This window comes from Festucalex cinctus, chromosome 8 (assembly GCF_051991245.1).
Source record: "Festucalex cinctus isolate MCC-2025b chromosome 8, RoL_Fcin_1.0, whole genome shotgun sequence".
In the NCBI taxonomy this organism is placed as follows: Eukaryota; Metazoa; Chordata; class Actinopteri; order Syngnathiformes; family Syngnathidae; genus Festucalex; species Festucalex cinctus.
In genome coordinates, this window is record NC_135418.1 from 17,461,941 (window position 1) to 17,482,121 (window position 20,181).

General features: G+C 39.3%; 1 protein-coding gene across 2 annotated transcripts in view; it reads right to left on the bottom strand.

Moving 5' to 3' along the window:
* The window catches only part of LOC144024221 (RNA-binding motif, single-stranded-interacting protein 2-like), a 33,149-nt gene extending 15,827 nt beyond the window's left edge, over positions 1 to 17,322 (bottom strand). The window contains exons 1-2 of one of the 2 annotated variants that reach the window (XM_077530378.1): positions 17,166 to 17,322; positions 67 to 233 (exon numbers count right to left, since the gene is read on the bottom strand). In XM_077530378.1, coding sequence (XP_077386504.1) covers positions 67 to 233; positions 17,166 to 17,237 — 239 coding nt within the window. In that variant the 5' untranslated portion in view covers positions 17,238 to 17,322. Of the gene's footprint in view, positions 1 to 66; positions 237 to 17,165 lie in introns of both variants that reach the window. The other variant, XM_077530377.1, reaches the window with a different exon arrangement.
* Positions 17,323 to 20,181: the final 2,859 nt, after the last annotated feature.

A 20,181-nucleotide genomic window follows, 5' to 3' on the forward strand; every position in this document is an offset into this window, starting at 1 on the left:
CCAAATAGACACTGAATATCGACTTTGCTGATTCCAATTTTCAAATTGTCAATGATTCAAACTTACGGTTGGCAGAGCTTGACCAGGTCTTGGTCCGTAGTCCCCGGATGAAGGCCGCGGATGTACAAGTTGGTTTTACTTAGCTGTTCTCCGCCTCCTCCTCCGCTGCTGTTGCTGCTACTGTTGTTGTTGGGACTGGGGGGGGCCATCTGGTGGCCGGAGGACACATAGGCCTGCTGTGAGAAGAGAACGAGTGTCAGAATTGGACAGGCAGGCAGCTCGATGAAAATTGGAGGGGGGAAAAAAATTGTTCTTTGCTTTACCAACTGATTTGGGTTGTTCCTACATTCGAACTGCAGACGATCAAAAGGCTCATTTATTAGGGTTTATTTGAATATATTTGTGTATATTTGTGTTGAGACCATTTACAGTCTAAATCCCACTTATGTGTGTGTAAGACTTATTGTCAATTAAGCCCTTGTTCCTAGATGTATGCATTCGGTGCCTCTTAAAACTTTTGAAGTACCCACGAGAAGCCTTGCTATGCCCTACGCACATATGAAAATCGATCATTTGAACATTCTAAACATCCTTCTCCTCATACTCCCCTGCATCCATTGCGTTCGAGTGAACATTCAGATATTAACTGGCCAGAGGGCATCGCTCTGAATCGAAAAATAACAAAAAAAGATAAATTAAACACAAATGCAAAAAAGCTGTGTCTATTAAGAAGGCATAATCAGAAATAACATAGCAGACAGTGGCAGTCTGTGATGTTATTCTGCAGTGTGAAATCCAAAGGGGCGCGTGAGAATGTGGAAATGGTTTTTGCTTGTTGTTGTTGTTTTTGTTGTGTATAGCTCTGTGCACCGTGAAAATAAAGCCAATTACCCAGAGGAAACCACTGCAGAGCCTGTGTGTCATTATTTCAGCATTGACGGGATGGGGGGATTAGCTCACAAGTTAAAGTACCTCTGTTTAGAACAAGTGTTTTTCCGTCCGTATCCGCCGGCGTAGAGCGTTATTAAAGGCCGTTACTTGACTGCCCACACTGTATATTTGTGACGTTACTTTTTCCACTTAAATCCTGTAGATGGTTAGGTTATTGATGTGAACTGTGAAACCCATTGATGAAAAAGAGTCTATGGACAAAAATGCTAATGCTAAAAACTGAAATCCATCGGATCATCATGTGACAATCATAACGACACGGGTGACTCAAATGTGGCAGGTTCAAATTCTGTCTGAAGGCTTAAAAATTTTTTTTTTTTTAAATAATAAAAAAAAGGTCAGTCATTCCTTATGCCTACCAAACTTTTTCTTCTCCAAATCAAAGTTGGTACGGTCTTGTTGGGATATTTCGGGACACTTTACAGTGGAGACATAAAACAAAGAAATGCCTACAAACTGCTTGGATACAAGTGAATCTTGAAATGTCTGAACAAACACAAAAATGAAACGTAATGATGATTTTCATTTTTTTTTTTTTTTTTTTTTTAAACACATCACCTACTGTATTTATTTGGGCAGCTGCAGTGCTGTTGTGAGAACAAGGGAACGTGCTTTTATGAGGAGATAAAAAGTAAATCTGCGGGAGACAGATGTGCACTCTCTTCAGTGAAAAATGATATCACACAGCGCCCGTGTCAACACTCGCTAATAATGCTTTCTGAGGGGAATGTTGGGCCTCTTGGCTGCTTGCTCCATATAGGGGGAAAAAGGGCCTCTTAGGCTCACTCCATGTTGGATAACTCCTTCTTGTGGTGCAGAGCAAAACGGGAAGACCAACATTTGGGTAGAGCACAATTACTGTTTTGTGCTGCTCGTGTTCCCTCATTTCTGATAAAATCTTCATGAGGAATATAGCGCTTCAAGTACGGTCTTGTCTCTCTTTTAGGCTAAGAAGCTTTGAAGGATCCGAAAGAGAGACAATGAGGAGAGTAAAAATTCGAGCACACACCAGGGATTCATTGCGCTAATACTTCTATGCAACCATCTGTAATGGGCTAATCAATCCCTCTTGCTGTTCTCAACAAACAACACTTGCCACCACAACTGACTTTAACGTCGCCAGTTATGAACTACGACGGCCGACTCGTCATGACTCACCAATATAACAGGATATTACGCAACAACTAGTGAATCATGCATTGTGGCTCTCCATGGAGAAATCACAAAAAAGATTGTGCAACCATTCATCCAAATCCATTTTGAGGTGAACAAGGTTTCATAATCCCTGTCAAGAAGCTGTGAAAAAAAAGCCTCTCCAGGAATAGATGAATTGGCACTTTTATGACTGAGGCAATAAATAGTAGCACGAGGATTCACCACAATTGGCAAACTGGCGTTTATCACGTTTATTTTAGCCAAATAGTTTTAATGTCCCACATGTGAGTAATAGGAATAGCTGTCCTGTCCTACTGGTCTCGCAGTCGGGTGCAGAGAGGCTCCTGTCTCATTTGCGAGACCAATTGGACAGCGGCAACAATGGGTTCATATTAGAGACTTGAACGGGTCACTGATTAAATTGACGTTGTTTGGGGAAAGCCCAGCAGGTCGACACAACAGTCACACCGGCCGCATCAACTAATCACGCTAATCAGAGAATCCGGAAAGGCACCGCGCCCCTTGATGACAACCACTCCTGCCGACCTTTACTTAGCCGGCTGCAAGGTGGAAGACAAAAAAACAAAAAACAAAAAAACAGAACCTCTCTCGAAAGATCATGCAACACAGAGACACAATTGTATTCAGACTTTCAACCAACACACAATTTCACCAATAAATTCCACACAATGAATTAGCAGTTATTGTTAATCTGGAATGGTACACACAGCACAAACTCATATAAAGCAATGAAAGCAAAATGTCAAACAGCTGAAATATTGGTTAAAAACTAGTCTTAGGCAATAACAAGTTTTAATCGTAATTAATCGCATGACTTCAATAGTTAACTCATGATTAATTGCGAATTTTAGATCTGTTCTGAATGTACAATGTAAAATGTTCAACTAATAGAAATATGGCTGCATCTTTTAGTCTTTGATTGAAATTGATTTAAAATTAAAAATGTACTGTATGGTAACAAAAAAACAAGTGTGATATTGATTTGTCTTGTGGTCATTTTTCTGCCACTAGATGGCATAATTGTATTTGTAAGACGATGACAGCTCTGTGCATTTTGCTTTTCATTTTAAGAGCTATCTAATCTTTAACATGAAGTAACTTGTGAAATTCTGCACATTTTTTAAATTGTAAAATACAACTTGACCCCAGTCTCCACAAACATATGCAATATTATTAAATTTATTACTGATAAATGTTGACATGGAAGTGTCTGCTGCGTTGCGACTGGAATTCCCCCAGTAAGTGGCGGTCATTAAACGTGCGTTAAAAGAGATTAGTTGCGTGAAAGGAACTTTAAATTAAAGCACAAAATTTGACTCCCCTATTAAAATCATTTAAATATGGACTGGCCAAATAAAAGAAGTGAATTATAACCGTATGAGTGTATTAAAATACAAACTAAAACCGATTAACATTCCGATCTCAAAATTCAAGTAAATAATAAATTGTGTTTCTAAGCAGAGAAAAGCAACCTTTAAGACAAATTAATGACACAAATTGTGAAGATGGTTTTCTCTTATAATGCCTTTGCAGACAAAAGATTCCTGTCCAGTCAGCAGAATTATGTCTTATCTTCCTCTGCCGCAGATTCATAGCAAAGTAACCCAAAATATCTTGTACATATTTTTAGGATCCAGCTAAAGATAAAAAGTCAAGATCATTTCCATAAATAAAACCATTTCCTTTATCTTTGTGCGCACTTCATACTCTTGGGCGGGATCAAAATATTATGAATTTTGTAAAGGCAAAACTTTAAATCCACTGGAAGGCTAATAGATCTCATTGCAGTAGTGTACCTAATGAAGTGTCCGGTGAAAAAGCTTTTACTTCAGCACTGCCCAGCTTGTTTCAGTGTCCAGCCTTCTTCTTAGTTTCACTTCACCTCCCCGTGGGGCTTCTCCAGTTGACCTTGCCTCGACCCTCAGAATTTCCTGGATTCCAAGCTGTTGCAGAGTTTTCCCGCTTTTTGTGTGTCATGGCTTCTTTATCCTGAGGGGACTGCTTGTCTTCTCCTCAGGAAGGAAAGTGACCAGCTGACTGACGTACATGCTGATGCATAGATTTATAGCCTGTCTGAAAGAGGACCTTGGAGTAAAGCTGCAGGAATGCTACATTACGAAATATGCCATTCATGAGCCTCGACATTTTCCCTCCTTAATTTCCCAACCTTTTCTTTTTTGCTTTGCATCTCCTAAAAAGACTTTGATTGTTCTCATTCTCACGCCCACAAAAGTATCTTACATGGTTTGACAATACCAGAAATAACACATCTTAGTTAGCAAATCCCTGCTCTAATTTCCCAATAAATTCACAGTGGGCTATTAGTTAGACAACGTAAGCTTTCTGCCTCAAGCAAATTCCAATTAATTCAAATGACTGCTAAATTTTACGACACAATAGAACCTCTTCACTCTAGAACCGGGGTGTCCAAACTTTTTCATTTGAGGGCCACATACAGATAATCAGAAGGACGCAAGGGCCACATAATGTTATGAAGAGAAATTGAGTCCTAATAATTGTATACAAATAATTTATTTGTATTTTGCATATTTAGAACAATGCTACAATATATAAAACAATTTATTTGTAATATGACAGTAGGGTTATTATAGTTTTGGAATTTTTCATTTTAGTTAGTTTTTATTAGTTTTCGGAGTGGTTGTTAGTTTTTAATAGTTTAGTTCTTTAAAAAATGCTTAGTTTTAGTTTGTTAGTTTCAGTATTAGTATTATTTATTTATTATTATTATTTTTTTAATGTGTATTACTTGTCCGCAATATTGAAAAAACACCATGGGAGTAATGTCATCTGAAGGTGCTTTTCTATTGGCTGCTGCTAGATGACGTCACTTCTGGGTGACATACTTTCAAACGTCATTATTCCGGTTTATATCAAAATAAATCCACTAAAAATCACATTTAAAATAATCCCCAAAGGCTCATGCATTAAATTAATTACCAAAGACTAAAACGAAGGACATTTTCTATAATTAGTTTTAGTTTTGTAAACATAAAATGTAGTTTGTTAGTTTTCGTTTTTTAAAAAGCATTTTAATTTTAATTTTATTTCAGTAACAATATTGTTTGACTTTTAGTTTGTTTCTTCATTAGTTTTAGTTTACTTTAATGGCACCTGTTTTTCGATACCCTCCCTTCTTACTTTGACCATCTCCAAACATTTTTGTTTTGTTTATTTGAACTGAGTCAAATGCCATTTTTAGCATATGTCGCGGGCCAATGAAAAATGGACGGCGAGCCGCAAATGGCCCCCGGGCCGTAGTTTGGACACCACTGCTGTAGAACATAAAAAACAGACACACACAAAACACTCATGGCCTGACTTACTAACGATTTGCATGTGCAAAAGTGGGTGCTGACTTAATTGCTCACGCAACCAGATGTGAGCACTGAGGTAACCAGGCATACCCAGGATTGTCTACCAAACTAGTAAAATTGCCACATAGTTGATTTTACGCATTATAGAGGGAGTACTATGCAAATAGGTCACAGTTTTTTCCGTTAAAACACGTCGGTAGGTGTGCGGCGGGAAGTCACCAACTGGAATTGGTTCGTGATTGTTGAGTTCAGTCGCATCCGTTCGCGTCGTTTAGTGTGCAGTGGGCCTAGAAGGACACACAGTCCTTTGGTGCTGGCTGAAACGAGCTCTCAAGAGGCATGCTGAAGTTATAATGTGATCTCATGCATGACAGCAGTTCAGACTCAAAGTTTTGCATGTTTTTGTTTTGTTTTTTTGTTTTTTGTTTTTTTAAGTATTCAATCACAGGGGCATCTTAAGAGTCCAGTGAAATTATATTGTCATTTATTAATAGTTTTTTAATTCTTATTTAGGGAAAGTCGACCCAAAAAAAATTTCTTCACAAGAATATGTTGTATGCGCCCCCACTAATCTAAACATGGCATTCTGATTAATATTGTGTTTGTGGAAAATGAATTTAGCAACAAAATCCACACATTTTTATCCATCTCATCTTTGAAAATGACATCACAGTGGCTCAGTGGAACTACCAATCTTTGCTTGCAAACGTCACATGACTGACCAAACTTAGGAAACAGGTGAATTGTGATTGGTCATTACCTGAGCCCTGAGCAACTCTGTCATTTTCACTTGACAGGAAGTGGCAAAATGGCCGCACCCTGTGAGGGATAAAAGGGAGGATTTTGATGCTTAATTCATATTCCACAAACACAATAGTAATCCAAATATTGTGTTTAGATTATGGGGGCTACAGAACATATTGTTAAGAAAATGTCGTTGACTTAATACTAATGAGTAATTTGCATGTGGTAGACCAAATATAATATCAGAAAATATTAACATTTATTAGAGCAAGAATGACTGACATCTACAAGAACACGTATGTTCGTAGTTTCTTCTGCTTACAAGACATACTAGTTTGTCTGTTTGTTTGTGAAAGAGGCTTCATAGCCTATTCTTACCACCATCACACACCTCTCTTAATTACCAGTCACATTTCCTGTCCAAAGAAGAAAATGATTCTGGCAATATGAAATAAAGCTTTAAAATTAGCTGAGTGTTCTGTAAGGAATGCGTCTCCAATAACGCTATAAACTAAGGACGAAGACAGGAAATCCTGTGCGTCTGCGCTTGATCTTATCACACTGCAATTTGTACAGAGCACTCCACATTCCTACCAGGTGACAGGGACACCGAACGCACATTAAGACCGGTTCCTAAATCCTGCTCCTCCCCCTCCCTTTGCTTTTATAGGCAATGCAGCACACATATCACTCTTCAGTATGTCTGTGTCTTCGGCTATGACGGCACCTGGACGCACAGATGCACAGGCACGTGTTTGCTTTCAAGCCGTTTCGGGTGGCACAAGCGAGGGAGCTTTGTAACGTATACGCCCACAAAGGCACTGGCCCACAGCCCTGCTGGAGGATCGAACAGAGTGTGAGGCACACCGACGTCTGGCATCATCGCCGCACTACTTTCGACAACTCCCCCCCGCCTCTGCCTGCTCACCTCGGCTGGATCATTCAGCGGGCAGACGCGTTTGGGACCGGTCCAAAACATCGGACATGTTAGACTGAGAAATAGATACACATACCTGCGCTTGGGCCAGAGGGGACAAAGGTGAAACTTGAGTCGTGCCAAAAATTCAAAGTAGCCCAGCAGACATCAAAATTTTATGTCAGATATTTCCTATTGTTAATACTTAATATCCATCATGTCTTTTAAAGTAAAGACACAGAACTAAGGACACAGATATTGAACTTGATTTCTTTTCAATGTGCAGACGATACAGGTGAGCTACGTTTAATCCCTCTCCACCCATTTGAGGACATTAAGAGCTGTTGGCAGTCAGTCAGTGTGCCGTGCTCTTGGCTTAAAGGCTTGGTTGTACTAAAAAAGGACCAAGTTATGATGTGCTGCATGACCACGATTGCAGCTGATTCAAGCGGGCACACTTGAAGGAGAGCAATCCAAAAGTATTTTTGTCACAGGCGTTTCATATAAGCGCCCCATCATAAGTGCAGCATCATACAGGACGCGATTAATATGAGGCAGAACGGGTTGCACAGCAGTGTTTGCATCTAGTGTGAAGCTGGCTGTTCCTATTTAAAATCACTTGCAGAGTGACTATCTCCAGCTTATCTAAGCCTTTGCACTTTTTGTTTTGGTTTGAAATTAAAACAAAGATATGTGAAACATTACTGTACTTATACTTACAGTAGTGTTTCCTCGTTTATCGCGGGTTCATCTTTCGCAGCCTCGCAGATTTTTTTACAGCGTGTTTTTTTTTTAACGTTTTTTTTTTTTTTTTTTTTTGCGCGGCCATATCTCTTGAACCCTACGTTCAACCGGGGACATACGGGCACCCCTGAGTTCGCCATCAAGTCAAGTCAAGTCATCTTTAGTGACGAGACCTTTCAAACGGTGTCTGTCCAGTCGCTCCACGACATTGCATTCCAGAGATAGAAAATATATACTGTGCTGTATAACAATTAAAAAACAAAACAAAACAAAAAAACATTTTTAATGGGAAAAATGACTGTAAATGAAAAAAACCCCATAAATGAATGAATGAATGAAATGAATGAAAAAGCATTCATAATAAACTAAAAGTCATACCAAAACGAAAAAACATAAATGAAAAAAAATACTGTTATAAGTAAATTAAAAAAAATTTTTTTTTACTTTTAATGGAAAAAATAATGTCAATGAAAAAAGAACATTATGATGAATGAAAAAGCATTTATAATAAAGTAGAAATCATACCAAAACAGAAAAAGCATTCATAATAAACAAAGATGTATATAAATAAAAAAAATAAAAAAATAAAAATAAAATACAAAAAAAAAGCACGGATTTCCATTATTGCTGGTAGTTTTTGGAATGCAACACCCGTGATAAACAAGGCAACTGTTATCAGGTGGTAGTGGTTCAATCAATCCTAACCCAAAGGTTGCATGTACAATTCTCAGACCACCCGTGACCCCGCGAGCATAAGCATCACTATCAACGTTATTAGGTGATTGAAGTGATGGTGGTGAAGCTCTTTGTGTATCGGGAAAGTAAAAGTGCTTTACCGAAACCCAAAGGTAAAAAAGGGTTGGGGGGGGGGGATTGTTGGGCTTTGACCTATTACCTTGCCTATCACTCATAATGTACAATATTCTTTAGAAATGTCTTAATCTTGTGTTGAAAATGTGTTAGATGACAGGCAAATCAGATGCAGTCCCTATCAAACTGAAGAGTATATTGTGTGCAAGTGATCGACTGTGAAACACATCCTTGTGGCACAGATTTGCACACTAAATGACGCAGGCTGTGTTTTGGGTGCTGGTTATCCGAGTGACTGGTGCTGACAATAGTGTTGAACAGCTGTTCAGTCTGCCTTTTTGACTCTGACTGACTAAACGTCTCACAGACAAAGAGAGGAAGCATTTCTGCTCTGAGTGCACAAACAGCCCCTGTGTGCCCTTCTGAAATTTGATCCAGGATGGACTAGATAGCTGATAGCTACCCCCTTTACATGAATATGCACTCAACAACACGTCATTTAGTACATCTGGACCATCTGACAAGAACTAATATGTGTACAGTCGAGAAGCAATGAGTTTGGTCAAATACTAAATATGTAAAACAGATGATTATATCGTATTTTTTAAATGGGACCAAATGTAACTAAGAATATTAGAAAAGTGTTTGGCTGCTACACAAACTCATAGCCTGACTATCAATAGAGAAGACAGAACTTAGCGTATTAGCTTAACAAGCAACTCTATATTTGCTGTGACTGAGGCACATGAGACCAATAACTCAAATTTTCTACCCAAATATATGCAGAGTACAGTTTTACAATTGTATAAGGCTGGCACGACAAGCAATTGGAGCTCGTTTGCAGTGTTGGCCCTGCATGTATATTAGCATTTTCAATCTGTCAAAACAGGGATAGTTTTGACAGTGTTGTAGAAGTATAAATGGGAAAATTCAGATAGCCCTGACTTCAGCCGCCTGAGTATTAGACCAAGGTCAGGAGCACGGGGACTAGAGTCTTGAGACGGAAGGCTAACACCTGGATGAGTATTTTTTTTATTTTATTTTTTTATTCAAAATCAAACTTTTTTTTTTCACTGCATGTATCTGTTTTTGTTGTTGTTGTGTTTTACATTTCTTTTAATCCTGATAACTATGATCATTTTGAACACTTGTATAAAAAATTTCATACCGATCAGCTCTAACCTTTAGTGCAATGCATCACTTCTGAGATTTCTGGAAGTTTCGTTTTGACTGACATTTCCTTGAACAGACTTAAAGGACCTTTACGCTACTGCAGGTAGACGTCACCATCAATCACACTAACTTAACTAAACTATACATCTCATACCCATTCAATTCTATTGTAATATTCATGCTGGCCTGACAAAACTGGCTTTTGAATACCCTCAGTGTATATGTTACGTGACTTAATACTTTAATTAGTAATGGGACTGCTGGACGTACTTCACTAGATATGTGCTATATACACACACCGTGTACCTCTACTGCACGATACTAGCGCATACCCAAACATGCATGCGCTTGTCTTCCACACAGACTACTATTTTTAGTGTTAGGTGGAAATGATAAGGCTTTATCGCTTTAACGTCCCCCCCAACATCTTTTTGTCAGACCTATTTTGCAAATTTCAAAATGGTTCTCGGATTAAGAAAAAGCCACATCAGCATTATATGTATCAGTTATGAATGGTGGTGTGTAAAACAAATAGATACGCTCAGACTTATAACAACCAATTACTACTTCTTTATGGGCAAGGGCTTCAGAGGCTTCTTGTTCCCTTACAGGAAAAGTACAACAAAACATGAATTGGTGCATATTTCAAAGATTTGCTGATCTTAGGTTCCCCAGGAAAATGCATTCAAATAGGCAAATTTGTGAATAGAGAACCGCAAATAGGCAGGTGTTCACTGTACTCCAGGAGTTTGCTAAATAAGATCTATAAATATTTGTCTTGATCTAAATAAGCAAGGTTAATGTGCTTCAGTTCACAGAGTAGTACAAGAAAATTACAAGGTATTTTACTTGTTAAAAGTCGTCATTAAATTAAAATGGCACGCATGCAAAAAAAAAAAAAAGAAAAAAAAAAGAGGTGCGTAGATGAAAAGGGCTTCAGTCATTACAGGGTGGAGTACAAGGCAGGAGGAGGCAATCTGTAGTAAAATTGCTCAGTGAGCCGTTTAAAAGTTAAAAGTTAAAGGCTCTGCTGCGTGTACTGAACCTCTTTTTTTTTTTTTTTTAGTCTAGCCGATTCCGTTTTATTACTGGCTTTAGTTCCTCGTAGTGTTGTGATGCCGTCGAGTGTCTGTTGGCTCATCTGGACAATTAAGTCACTGTAATAGGCATTGACATTTTTTTCCGATGAGCTCACGACGAGATGAGAATGAACGTCTGACTGCAAAGAACATAAACAAGCCATTCGATGAGGCCCTAAGCGAGACCCATGATACCTTGAGAGGCGACAGGCCGTCTCCTGTTATTTTTCCTCTCAGGAAGCCTTACGTGGAAAATGACCAAATTTAATTTGAGAACATTAATTCTATTTATTCGAAGGAGGAAATGAGGTGCTGAGTCAGGGGAGGAGCCAGCGGCTTTCCACGCAACAGAAACCAAACACCTTGGAGCTGCCGGGCTCTGTAATCGCCACCCCCACACAAAGAGCTTTTCTCACCACTCTCTGTGTTTATTTTGTGTTCAGACATTTATTTTGTGTAATCGTGCGACTCAGATATGGCAGAATGTGAGCAACAGAGGGAAACTCTAAGAAGGCGGTGGGAGGGGGGAACATTTACACAGTCGCCTGACCTTTTGGTGAACCTTTTCTCTCACTAAGTAGGCCAAAGAAGGTTTGGAGATTTGAACAAATGCTCCAATTTTCTATTTGTTGCCTCTTCTGAATGGTTGGGATTTGTCTGACTGTGTGGAGGTTTGTTTATAAAGATAATAGAATATATCAGAAAGACATAACAAGGGTCTGCCAAATAACCTTTCAATTGTGCTTATGTTAATCAGACCAGACTGTTCCGAGCCCTCCGCGACTATATTAAAAAAACAAAAACAAAAAAAAAACAATAGTGACTTCAATTAGTGGCAACAAACACGTAGCATGAGCGGAACCATTTTCCCATTGTGTTCCATATGACAAGAAAGGAAAGCAGCCACAGAGTCAATCTCACTGAAAATCAGATTTATGGACCCATGCAGTTGGACGGCTTGTTTTATGATGTTCAATTGTTCAACATTTAAAATGTTCATTTATTCAGAATTGTGCAATTATACACATGTAACCTAAACCCTATCAAATCAGTATTCCCAATAATTTCGAACATGCCTATAGGAAATTATACAATATCACTTACTTAATTTGTCTGAAAATTATCTACTGTATAAATGACAAATATAATTTTGTTCATACCAGTGAAAGGTAGAACAATGAAACACTCTTCCACTAAACCTGTGTATACTATCCACCCGTTTCCATTTATACAACAGAATAAGTCATGGCTTCCGGCGAGTATATCAGTTGTGTGTTCAATTAAATAGGCCCGGACGCTGAGTAAGTCAATTTGTATTGAGATGAGATCATTAGTTTTGTTTGGTGGTGTGCCGTGAGATTTAGCTTATGTAAAATGGGTGCTTTGGCACAATGATGCTTGGGAAACGCTGTCTTAATGCATATTCATTGTTATGCACTGGCTGGATCATACACATTACAACCTACATTAGTATCCTGCTGAATCACAGTCTATTATACAAGTAGACACTTTCTAATTCTTACATTGTTGTATATACAATAAACACTGCCATTTTATATTCCCAAGGAGTCACGTAATGTGTAGAAGAGGCAAAACATTCATATAACCGTTTCTATTTTCTGTGTCATGTTGCATACGTGCCTGGGGTATTTACGCCCCCCAAATGTTGCGTCCTTTGCTCTCAAATATGCTCTACCATAACATCAACACTAGCTACGTCAACTTGTACTCAAAGTGAGAAACACTTTGAAGCATGAACCTCACGAACATCAACATACACAATTCCGGACTACTACTTGAAAAACGTACTCCTCTTCTTTAATGACATCTTCCACAGACATAAATGCATACTACACTAGTTGTAAACATATTGACCATGGCCAGAAGATGACAAAATGACAGAGATTACACAATACTATCTTCAAAGTGAATCCGCATAACAGCACTTTGATTGTTTAAACACTCTTATCTATGCTGACGAATTGCGGCCCCTTTCATACGGTGTTTTCCATAAAAGCACGTGCGTCAAGAGCATCTGTTTTGAAAAATGTGTTCTGCTTTTTTAACTGTCCCATTTCAGATAGGCCATCCAAATCTAATGGCAAGGCTAACAGTTGCTTGACAATCAACGTTAAGTACATTTTAATTATTGTACTCAAATTCAGCATCGCTTTCTGCTGAGTCAATGTTAGTTCAAATGCCAAAGAAATTACTCCACATTGATATTGTTATAGCGGGGAATTACCCCATTTTGGCTGAAGGCGGCCCAATTCAGATTTTAGTTATTTTCTTGCCCATATGTAACCTATTTTATCGTGGCAGACTGTAAATTTAACTTGGGCCTAGGCCACTTTCTTATAGTCCTCAAGATGTGATGTTTCGAGATGTGACCGCAGTGTGATTGGCCGCGTCGCATTCATCAAACCTCACATCAAGAAAGAGTTAGTTACTCCAGTCAGTACAGCCCGATTCCAACGCACAAGCTTAGAGATATGAGGCACTTTGTCTTGCCACACAAGTCTGGAGGAAAGGCACTGACAAATGTAATCAAAAGTCTGCCTTGATATCCTAAGATTTTGGAGAAAACGTGTGTGATCCCACCACATCTGGCTCGAAACAGAGCTGGCAGCCATTCCTCCATGCAATATCATAATAAAATAATGGTTGCACTAATCTTTGTATCCTCCTTCCCACTATGATTGGTGATGAATCGATTTTATTTGACGTATTTGTCATGGGGATTTTTTTTTCTTTTGTTTCTCACAGCTGAGCTAACCAAATCGCTGTGAACAGAGAAGAACTAGCTCACAACAGTAAAATCAGTTTTACCCTTTTAGCGATTTGGTCGTTATATCCAGTGACTCTTCTAACTCCTCCCCCAACTATGTTTCAAAAAAGGTGACACGAGAGGAGACATTTTCACATTTGCTGTCCCGCAGGTGATCAGCTGAAGTTGAATATTGCCAAAGGCATGCTAATTTACTGTAGATGCTGAAAAATCAGTGATTTGTCGACATGTTGGAAACCTTTGACCCAAGTTATGTGCTTTGAAGATGCAAATATTTTGTCGAGGTCATCATCCCTCACCTGTAGAAGTTCTACATGAGAAAAGACTTGTTGAACATTTAAAATGAGGGAGAAAATAAATACTTGCTTTTACAGTTCAAATCCATCTTTATTTTATTAAGTCCTTATTTCGGTCATGCTCACGTTGCTTTCGAGGAATATGCCATAATTCATATGACAACACACATGTTTGTGTTGGATTTTAATGTTGATTTTTAAAGTACAGTGGTGCCTTCACTTACTAGATGAATTTGTTTCGTGACCACGCTTGTCGCTCAAACACTCAGATTTCAAATCAACCTTCTCCAATGATATATTTATGGAAACAGTATAATACCGTCATTAAAAAGAATATAAAGAATTAAACTGTCAATAAACCACTTCAAGCAAGAACTTTTTTTGAAGAATCGTTTACTATCTTCCAAATTGCTGCTTGTTGTGACGATCCGTTCCACCAATGTCTTGCACGCAACTCCAATTTTTGTTCACATTTAAGTAATAGTAATAGTTGACGTTCTGACTTGACTATGCAGTATGCTGTCTATGAGGTTGGTTTGCTTTTTATTTATTACAACATTGTGATTCTGTGTGTGTTCAGCTTTTAAAGTGCAGCTGACATTAAGTATAGAAATAAAAGCCCCCAATTGGCATTCACCCTCTGAGCATCTCTCTCCAACAGATGCATTTAACATCCTTCAAACTAGTGACGTCAGAGCGCAGACATCTTCAGTGCATGCGGATCATTTTGGGCCTGATGTACATTCACACTGGACTCTGATAGCATCATTAAAACCTCATGTGAAACGACTACATTACACACACAATATACTGTATGAGCAAAAGATGTGATTTGAGCAAAAAGACCTGCATTCATTCGGTTCATACATAAACACAAGAAGGCTTGCAAGAAAGAAACTGTGCGAAGTTATTTGGCTAGAAAATGACCCCGTTGTTCAATGGGTTCTACTACAAAGCAGCTATTTTTAAACAAGAGACAATGAACATCTGAAAATAATCCACTTTGATCATTTATGGAAGGAAGACTAGAAGAGTTAACAAGTCTCACAATGAGACAAATATGCAGTACAGTATATATATTGTGTGCGTGTCTTTACCTGTCATATAAAGCAGACAATTGAAACCTAATGCTTATGCAGACACAAATGTTGACACGAGAGCCAGGCGTTGGCCTCTATCAGAGGAAGAGGACATGTACATTGTAAATGGCTTAGTTCAAAATGTGAGTAAGATACATGCATAATGACGATAAATATTTTTCCTCCCATATTTATGGATGGGAGACAGGATGCTAGGCGGCCTGAAATAAGGGGAAATGATTCAAAGACTCCACAAGAAACAGCTCAGGTTTCAATTACGTTTCAACACTTAAATCGTGACTGCTGTTGAATGTTTTAAGCAGTGGGCGTCTTCACACTGGTTTCAAAATGTCACAATGTAAACCAGGGGTGTCAAACTCATATTAGCTCAGGGGCCGCATGGAGGAAAATATATAACCAAGTGGGCTGCATCGGGAAAATAACTTAAAAACAATTGCCGTCATTTATGCGCAGATTTTCACTATTTGTGGGCCAGCCCTAAATTATAGAACTCCACTGTCATCATATTGGTCCGAAAAATAACATGGACACAAATGGAACGCGGCAACATTTTGACCGTATAAGTTCCGGACGTGTTAAATCTACCTGTTTTGCATATATATTGTTCCCAGAATGCATTGCGTGGCGCAGTTAACTCATTAAGTCGCAGCACATTTTTCGCCGTTTGGCTGGATTTTGCAAGGCCCACAGAATATTGCATCCTATGGCTATCAAAACATGGAACCTACCAAACCAAACGATTAGAGTCTCTTCTTTCATCAGGAAAAAATATATACTTGTATCTGTTTCTATTTTGCAGCAATTGGCATTAGAAGATAGCAGAGTTTCATGATTATTCACAAATCTGTTTTAAACTGTGGGGAAAAAGAGCTTGTTGCAACATGGCCCTGGTTGATCTCTTATACGCTGCTGCCACCTGCTGGCCGTTTTTGTAATAACTACCATTGCTTGAAGCGTTCTCTTCAGTTCAGAGGCTGCATCAAATATATGCTCTAGCATAAAAAAAACAAGCAAACATAAATATGTCTTTGGGAGCATGGTAATATTTAAAATAGAATGTATTTATACGTTTTTGGGAGCAAATGAGTTAATGACGTTATAAGGACACTAATCCTTGTCATAGCTATTTGTGTTACCAGTAAATGAATTTGTGTCGTATTTAACATGTTTATATCGGTCTATGATTTAAAAAAATAAAAATAATTAAACAAACTGTAACTTTAAGTTGTGCGTAAAATGACGACATCCAGGACGATTCCCTGTACATGTTGCATTGCTCATCTGAGGACTGCTTGTGAAATTACAAATGTATATGTTTTGATTGTGGACGGATGATTAATTAGTCCGAAATTACAATTTATTATTATTTTTTTACTTTACAAAATCATCTCGTGGGCCGGATTAAACCCCTTTGCGGGCCTGATCCGGCCCGCGGGCCGTATGTTTGACACCCCTGATGTAAACAATCCACAAAATTCACAATTCTGGGAATAAAGCAGTCACCGTGTGGGGTTTTTTTCCCCCAAAGGGGTGGGGCATATTCCACTTCCATAAGGAAAATACACGCGAAAAACAAACTTTGCCAACTTAGCCGAAAGAAGGCGAAAATAGGAGCATTGGTTTGTGATCGTTTCTTCTCAACCTCGCGCTTCTGCTCCCACTTTCACGCACGCACCCAACCACGGCGTCCGCGCACAAGTTGCTCTGCGCTGGGGACTTTTTTTTTTTTTTTTCCCCACAAGAGTCCGTAAAATCCTCGTCCACATCCCGCCCGTGTTGCTCTCCCGCGTGTGCCACAAACATACAAACAAGGCTGGTGGCGGCCGTCACGAAACGCCACCTCGCGACCGACCGGTTCGGAGCAAGCCGGGTCCGGACGAATGTGAAAGCTTGTCCGCTGTCCACCGAAGTGTAAAAGTTAAATTCAAGTGGCCTCTCAAGGACACTGCAGCCCACTGTCACCAGCCTCTCCGTGACGACGCGCGCGGGCGGGCGTGTTGCCCCGCGAGGTGAAGTCGAGTCAAAATGGTGGAAAAGCGAGAGAGACTTTTACCTTTTTGCTGTTTCTGCTGTTAAAGCCGCTGTACGGGTTGATTCCTGCCCTTGGCGGTACGGAGAGCAGCATTTTTCCTCGGCGCTATGTCCGGAGCGGCGAGCACTGCCCAGGCTGCCAGCTGACGTCAGCAGCTGGGGAAGTGAGTGCCTGGAGTCCCGCTGGTTGACTGCGAGTGGTGCTGCTGCTACGGGACACGGCCGGAGGAGGGGAGGGGAGGGCAAGGGAGGGCCGAGCTCGGGAAGGGGAGGGCAGTGGAACTCTCAGGGGTGTCCTTCGAACGGCTCCAGGTGGTACCCTGTTGTTCGTGGTGAGATTACTTTGAATTGGCTTCGCTCATTGCGCGTTTTCACAGAAGGCTTTTGTTACAATGAGGGAAGAAAAATGACATTTGAAGCCACATTGTTTCCCAACCATGTGATTTGCACTTGTGTGCCAGGGATCATCATCAGGCGTGTTGAGGGAAACTAACCAATTTCCCTAATTGATCATAAATGTTCATAATTATTTACGACAAAGTCAACCCCAGCATTTTCTTTAGAATATGTTGCACGTGGCCCCGCTAGTGTAAACACAGTATTCTGTTTAATATTACATTTGTAGAAAATAAATCAAGCAGCAAAGTCCACCTGTTTTTATCCATTTTAGGGGGCGGCCATTTGCCAATTGCTGTCAACTTAAAATGACATCACAGTTGCTCAGGGTTCAAGAAACAACCAATCATGGCTTAGCTTGCGGACGTCACATGACCAAACTCAGACAATAAGTGAGCCGTGATTGGTCATTACAAGCACTAAGCAACTGTGATGTCATTTTAACTTGACAGCAAGTGACAAAATGGCCGCAGCCTGAGATACGTCTACTGTATTTTTGCTGCTTTATTCATGTTCCCCGAATGCAATATTAATCAGATTATCTATTGTTTTTAAACTAGTGGGAGTGCACAGACATTCCAAACTACTGTCAAAGTGCCTCTCAGTACCAAACCTCCCTCCCCAGGTAGTACTGCTTGTGTGCCCCTTTTGCTCTGACATTTCTCCTTGCATGCCTGCATATGTATGATCTGGTTTCTGTGTGGTGTGCAGCATAATTCATAGAATTTCCTCTTGATTCATTCATTTTCTCTGATGCTTATCCTTTTCAGCATAAAATGGAGACTATGCCAGCTGACTTTGGGCGAAAGGTAGTCAACACCCTGCACTGGTCGCCAATCTCAAGGAACACATATTGACAGGTAACCATTCACACCATCACTAAGTGGGAAGTGAACTCACCCACCACCAAAGTCAGGCGAGTGCATCACTAAGACTATATCATTGACCCTGCCCTAAATATAAAAAATGTAGGCTACACATTAAAAATTTGTTTCTTCTGATTGCCTCATTTGCAAACATTTGACATTCAAAGAAATTCATGCACACACTGATTTCAGTTTCACCATATTTCTTCACATAAATACATTATGCATTAAAATAAACTCAAACACCCAGGGACACTTTTTCATCAGTGTCATATGTGCACATGAACAATCTAATAAGATCCTATTGTTTTAGATTGGATAATGTGCAATGCAATTATACACCACTACAAACTACATCGACAATACTACAGTATAGTCCATTTCTGTTTTCAAACACCTCATGACAGTTTTGTCTCCAATAATAAAATATGACACATCCTCTAAATACTGTTAATAAAGGGGGATGTAAAGCGTGTTTGTGTCGTTATGTTCAACTGAACTGTGCACGTTAGTGTTTCAGTGAAGTAGGACGATGATGTAACTTGCCGTCCAAATTCTTGTGCAATGAATGAGAGCAATTGATAGTCAAAGGTCACTCATGTGATTCCGTCTCCTGTCACCTTAAGTGAACCAGCTTCCCTTCCTACTTCTGTTAGCAATTAATTATGCAGCACAAATTGGATATAAAGCATTTTCACGCAAGAGGCAACAAGTGTGAACCAGTGAAACACCTCATGGGAGCTTGAAATCTATTACATGTGTGATAGAGTCAACTTGTAAACCATTTTTTCTCACTTTTTAGTAACAAAACTGGTCTAGACAAGAAAAAAAAAAAGTTTGAAGAAAAAAAAAAAAGAAGCTCCCATCATTTTCACTCATGGAGGCAGAACTTAGCTAATTTGTGCTGACAAAGCAGCTCTGCGTACCTTTTGGTTTTGATATGATAGTTTTCTGTCTAATCTGTCTACCGCTTGAAAGTGTATATTTAACCAGCCTAGCAGCCAATGTGTGGAGGAATTCGGCATGGAGCGGTATTATAATGTAAATTATTGTACACATCACCATTCACCATTCTACTTCAAAATAACCTGTACAGTTTCAAAGTGTTATACAGGCGATAGTGTGCCCCCACATTGGATATTTCTATTCCAGTGGTGCCTTGAAACAAGTAAAAAAAAATTCACACTCATAACTCAAACCACTCGTATCTCAAATCTATTCCCATTAAAATGAATGGAACTCAATTCCACCCTTTTCTCCCCAAAAGTGGTACTGTGTATTTTTATAAATACAAAATAGTGCTCCATATTTGTATTAATGTAGAATTTTAAATAATTAAAACGTTTTTGTCACACTGCATCAATTGAATAGCAATTGTGCTACTCTTTATGGTGTTTTCACATTGGCTACCTGGAGGAAGTTTAAGACAGACAAACAGACAGATTTACAGTTCATTGAGACATTTCAACTCAATATTCCTCTTTATTTGAGGATGATAAAGAAGACATGACAGAGTGCTGTTATATTACTGTTTGTGTAAAATCCGTTGCTTAGAAGGTTATAGTAGTGCAGCATACAGGGTAATTAATGTTAGCATTAAGCTAGCGGACTGAACGGTTAAGCTATGTGGTTGATTTAATACGCAAAGTGTAATTTTTAGGGATGGGCGAGTACCGGATGGTGTCATTGCTGATGCTAGCCATATTTTAAGGTACCAAAACCACCCTCTTCCTTTTACGATCAGGAACTAGAAATTAGAGGAATAGAAAATTGCCA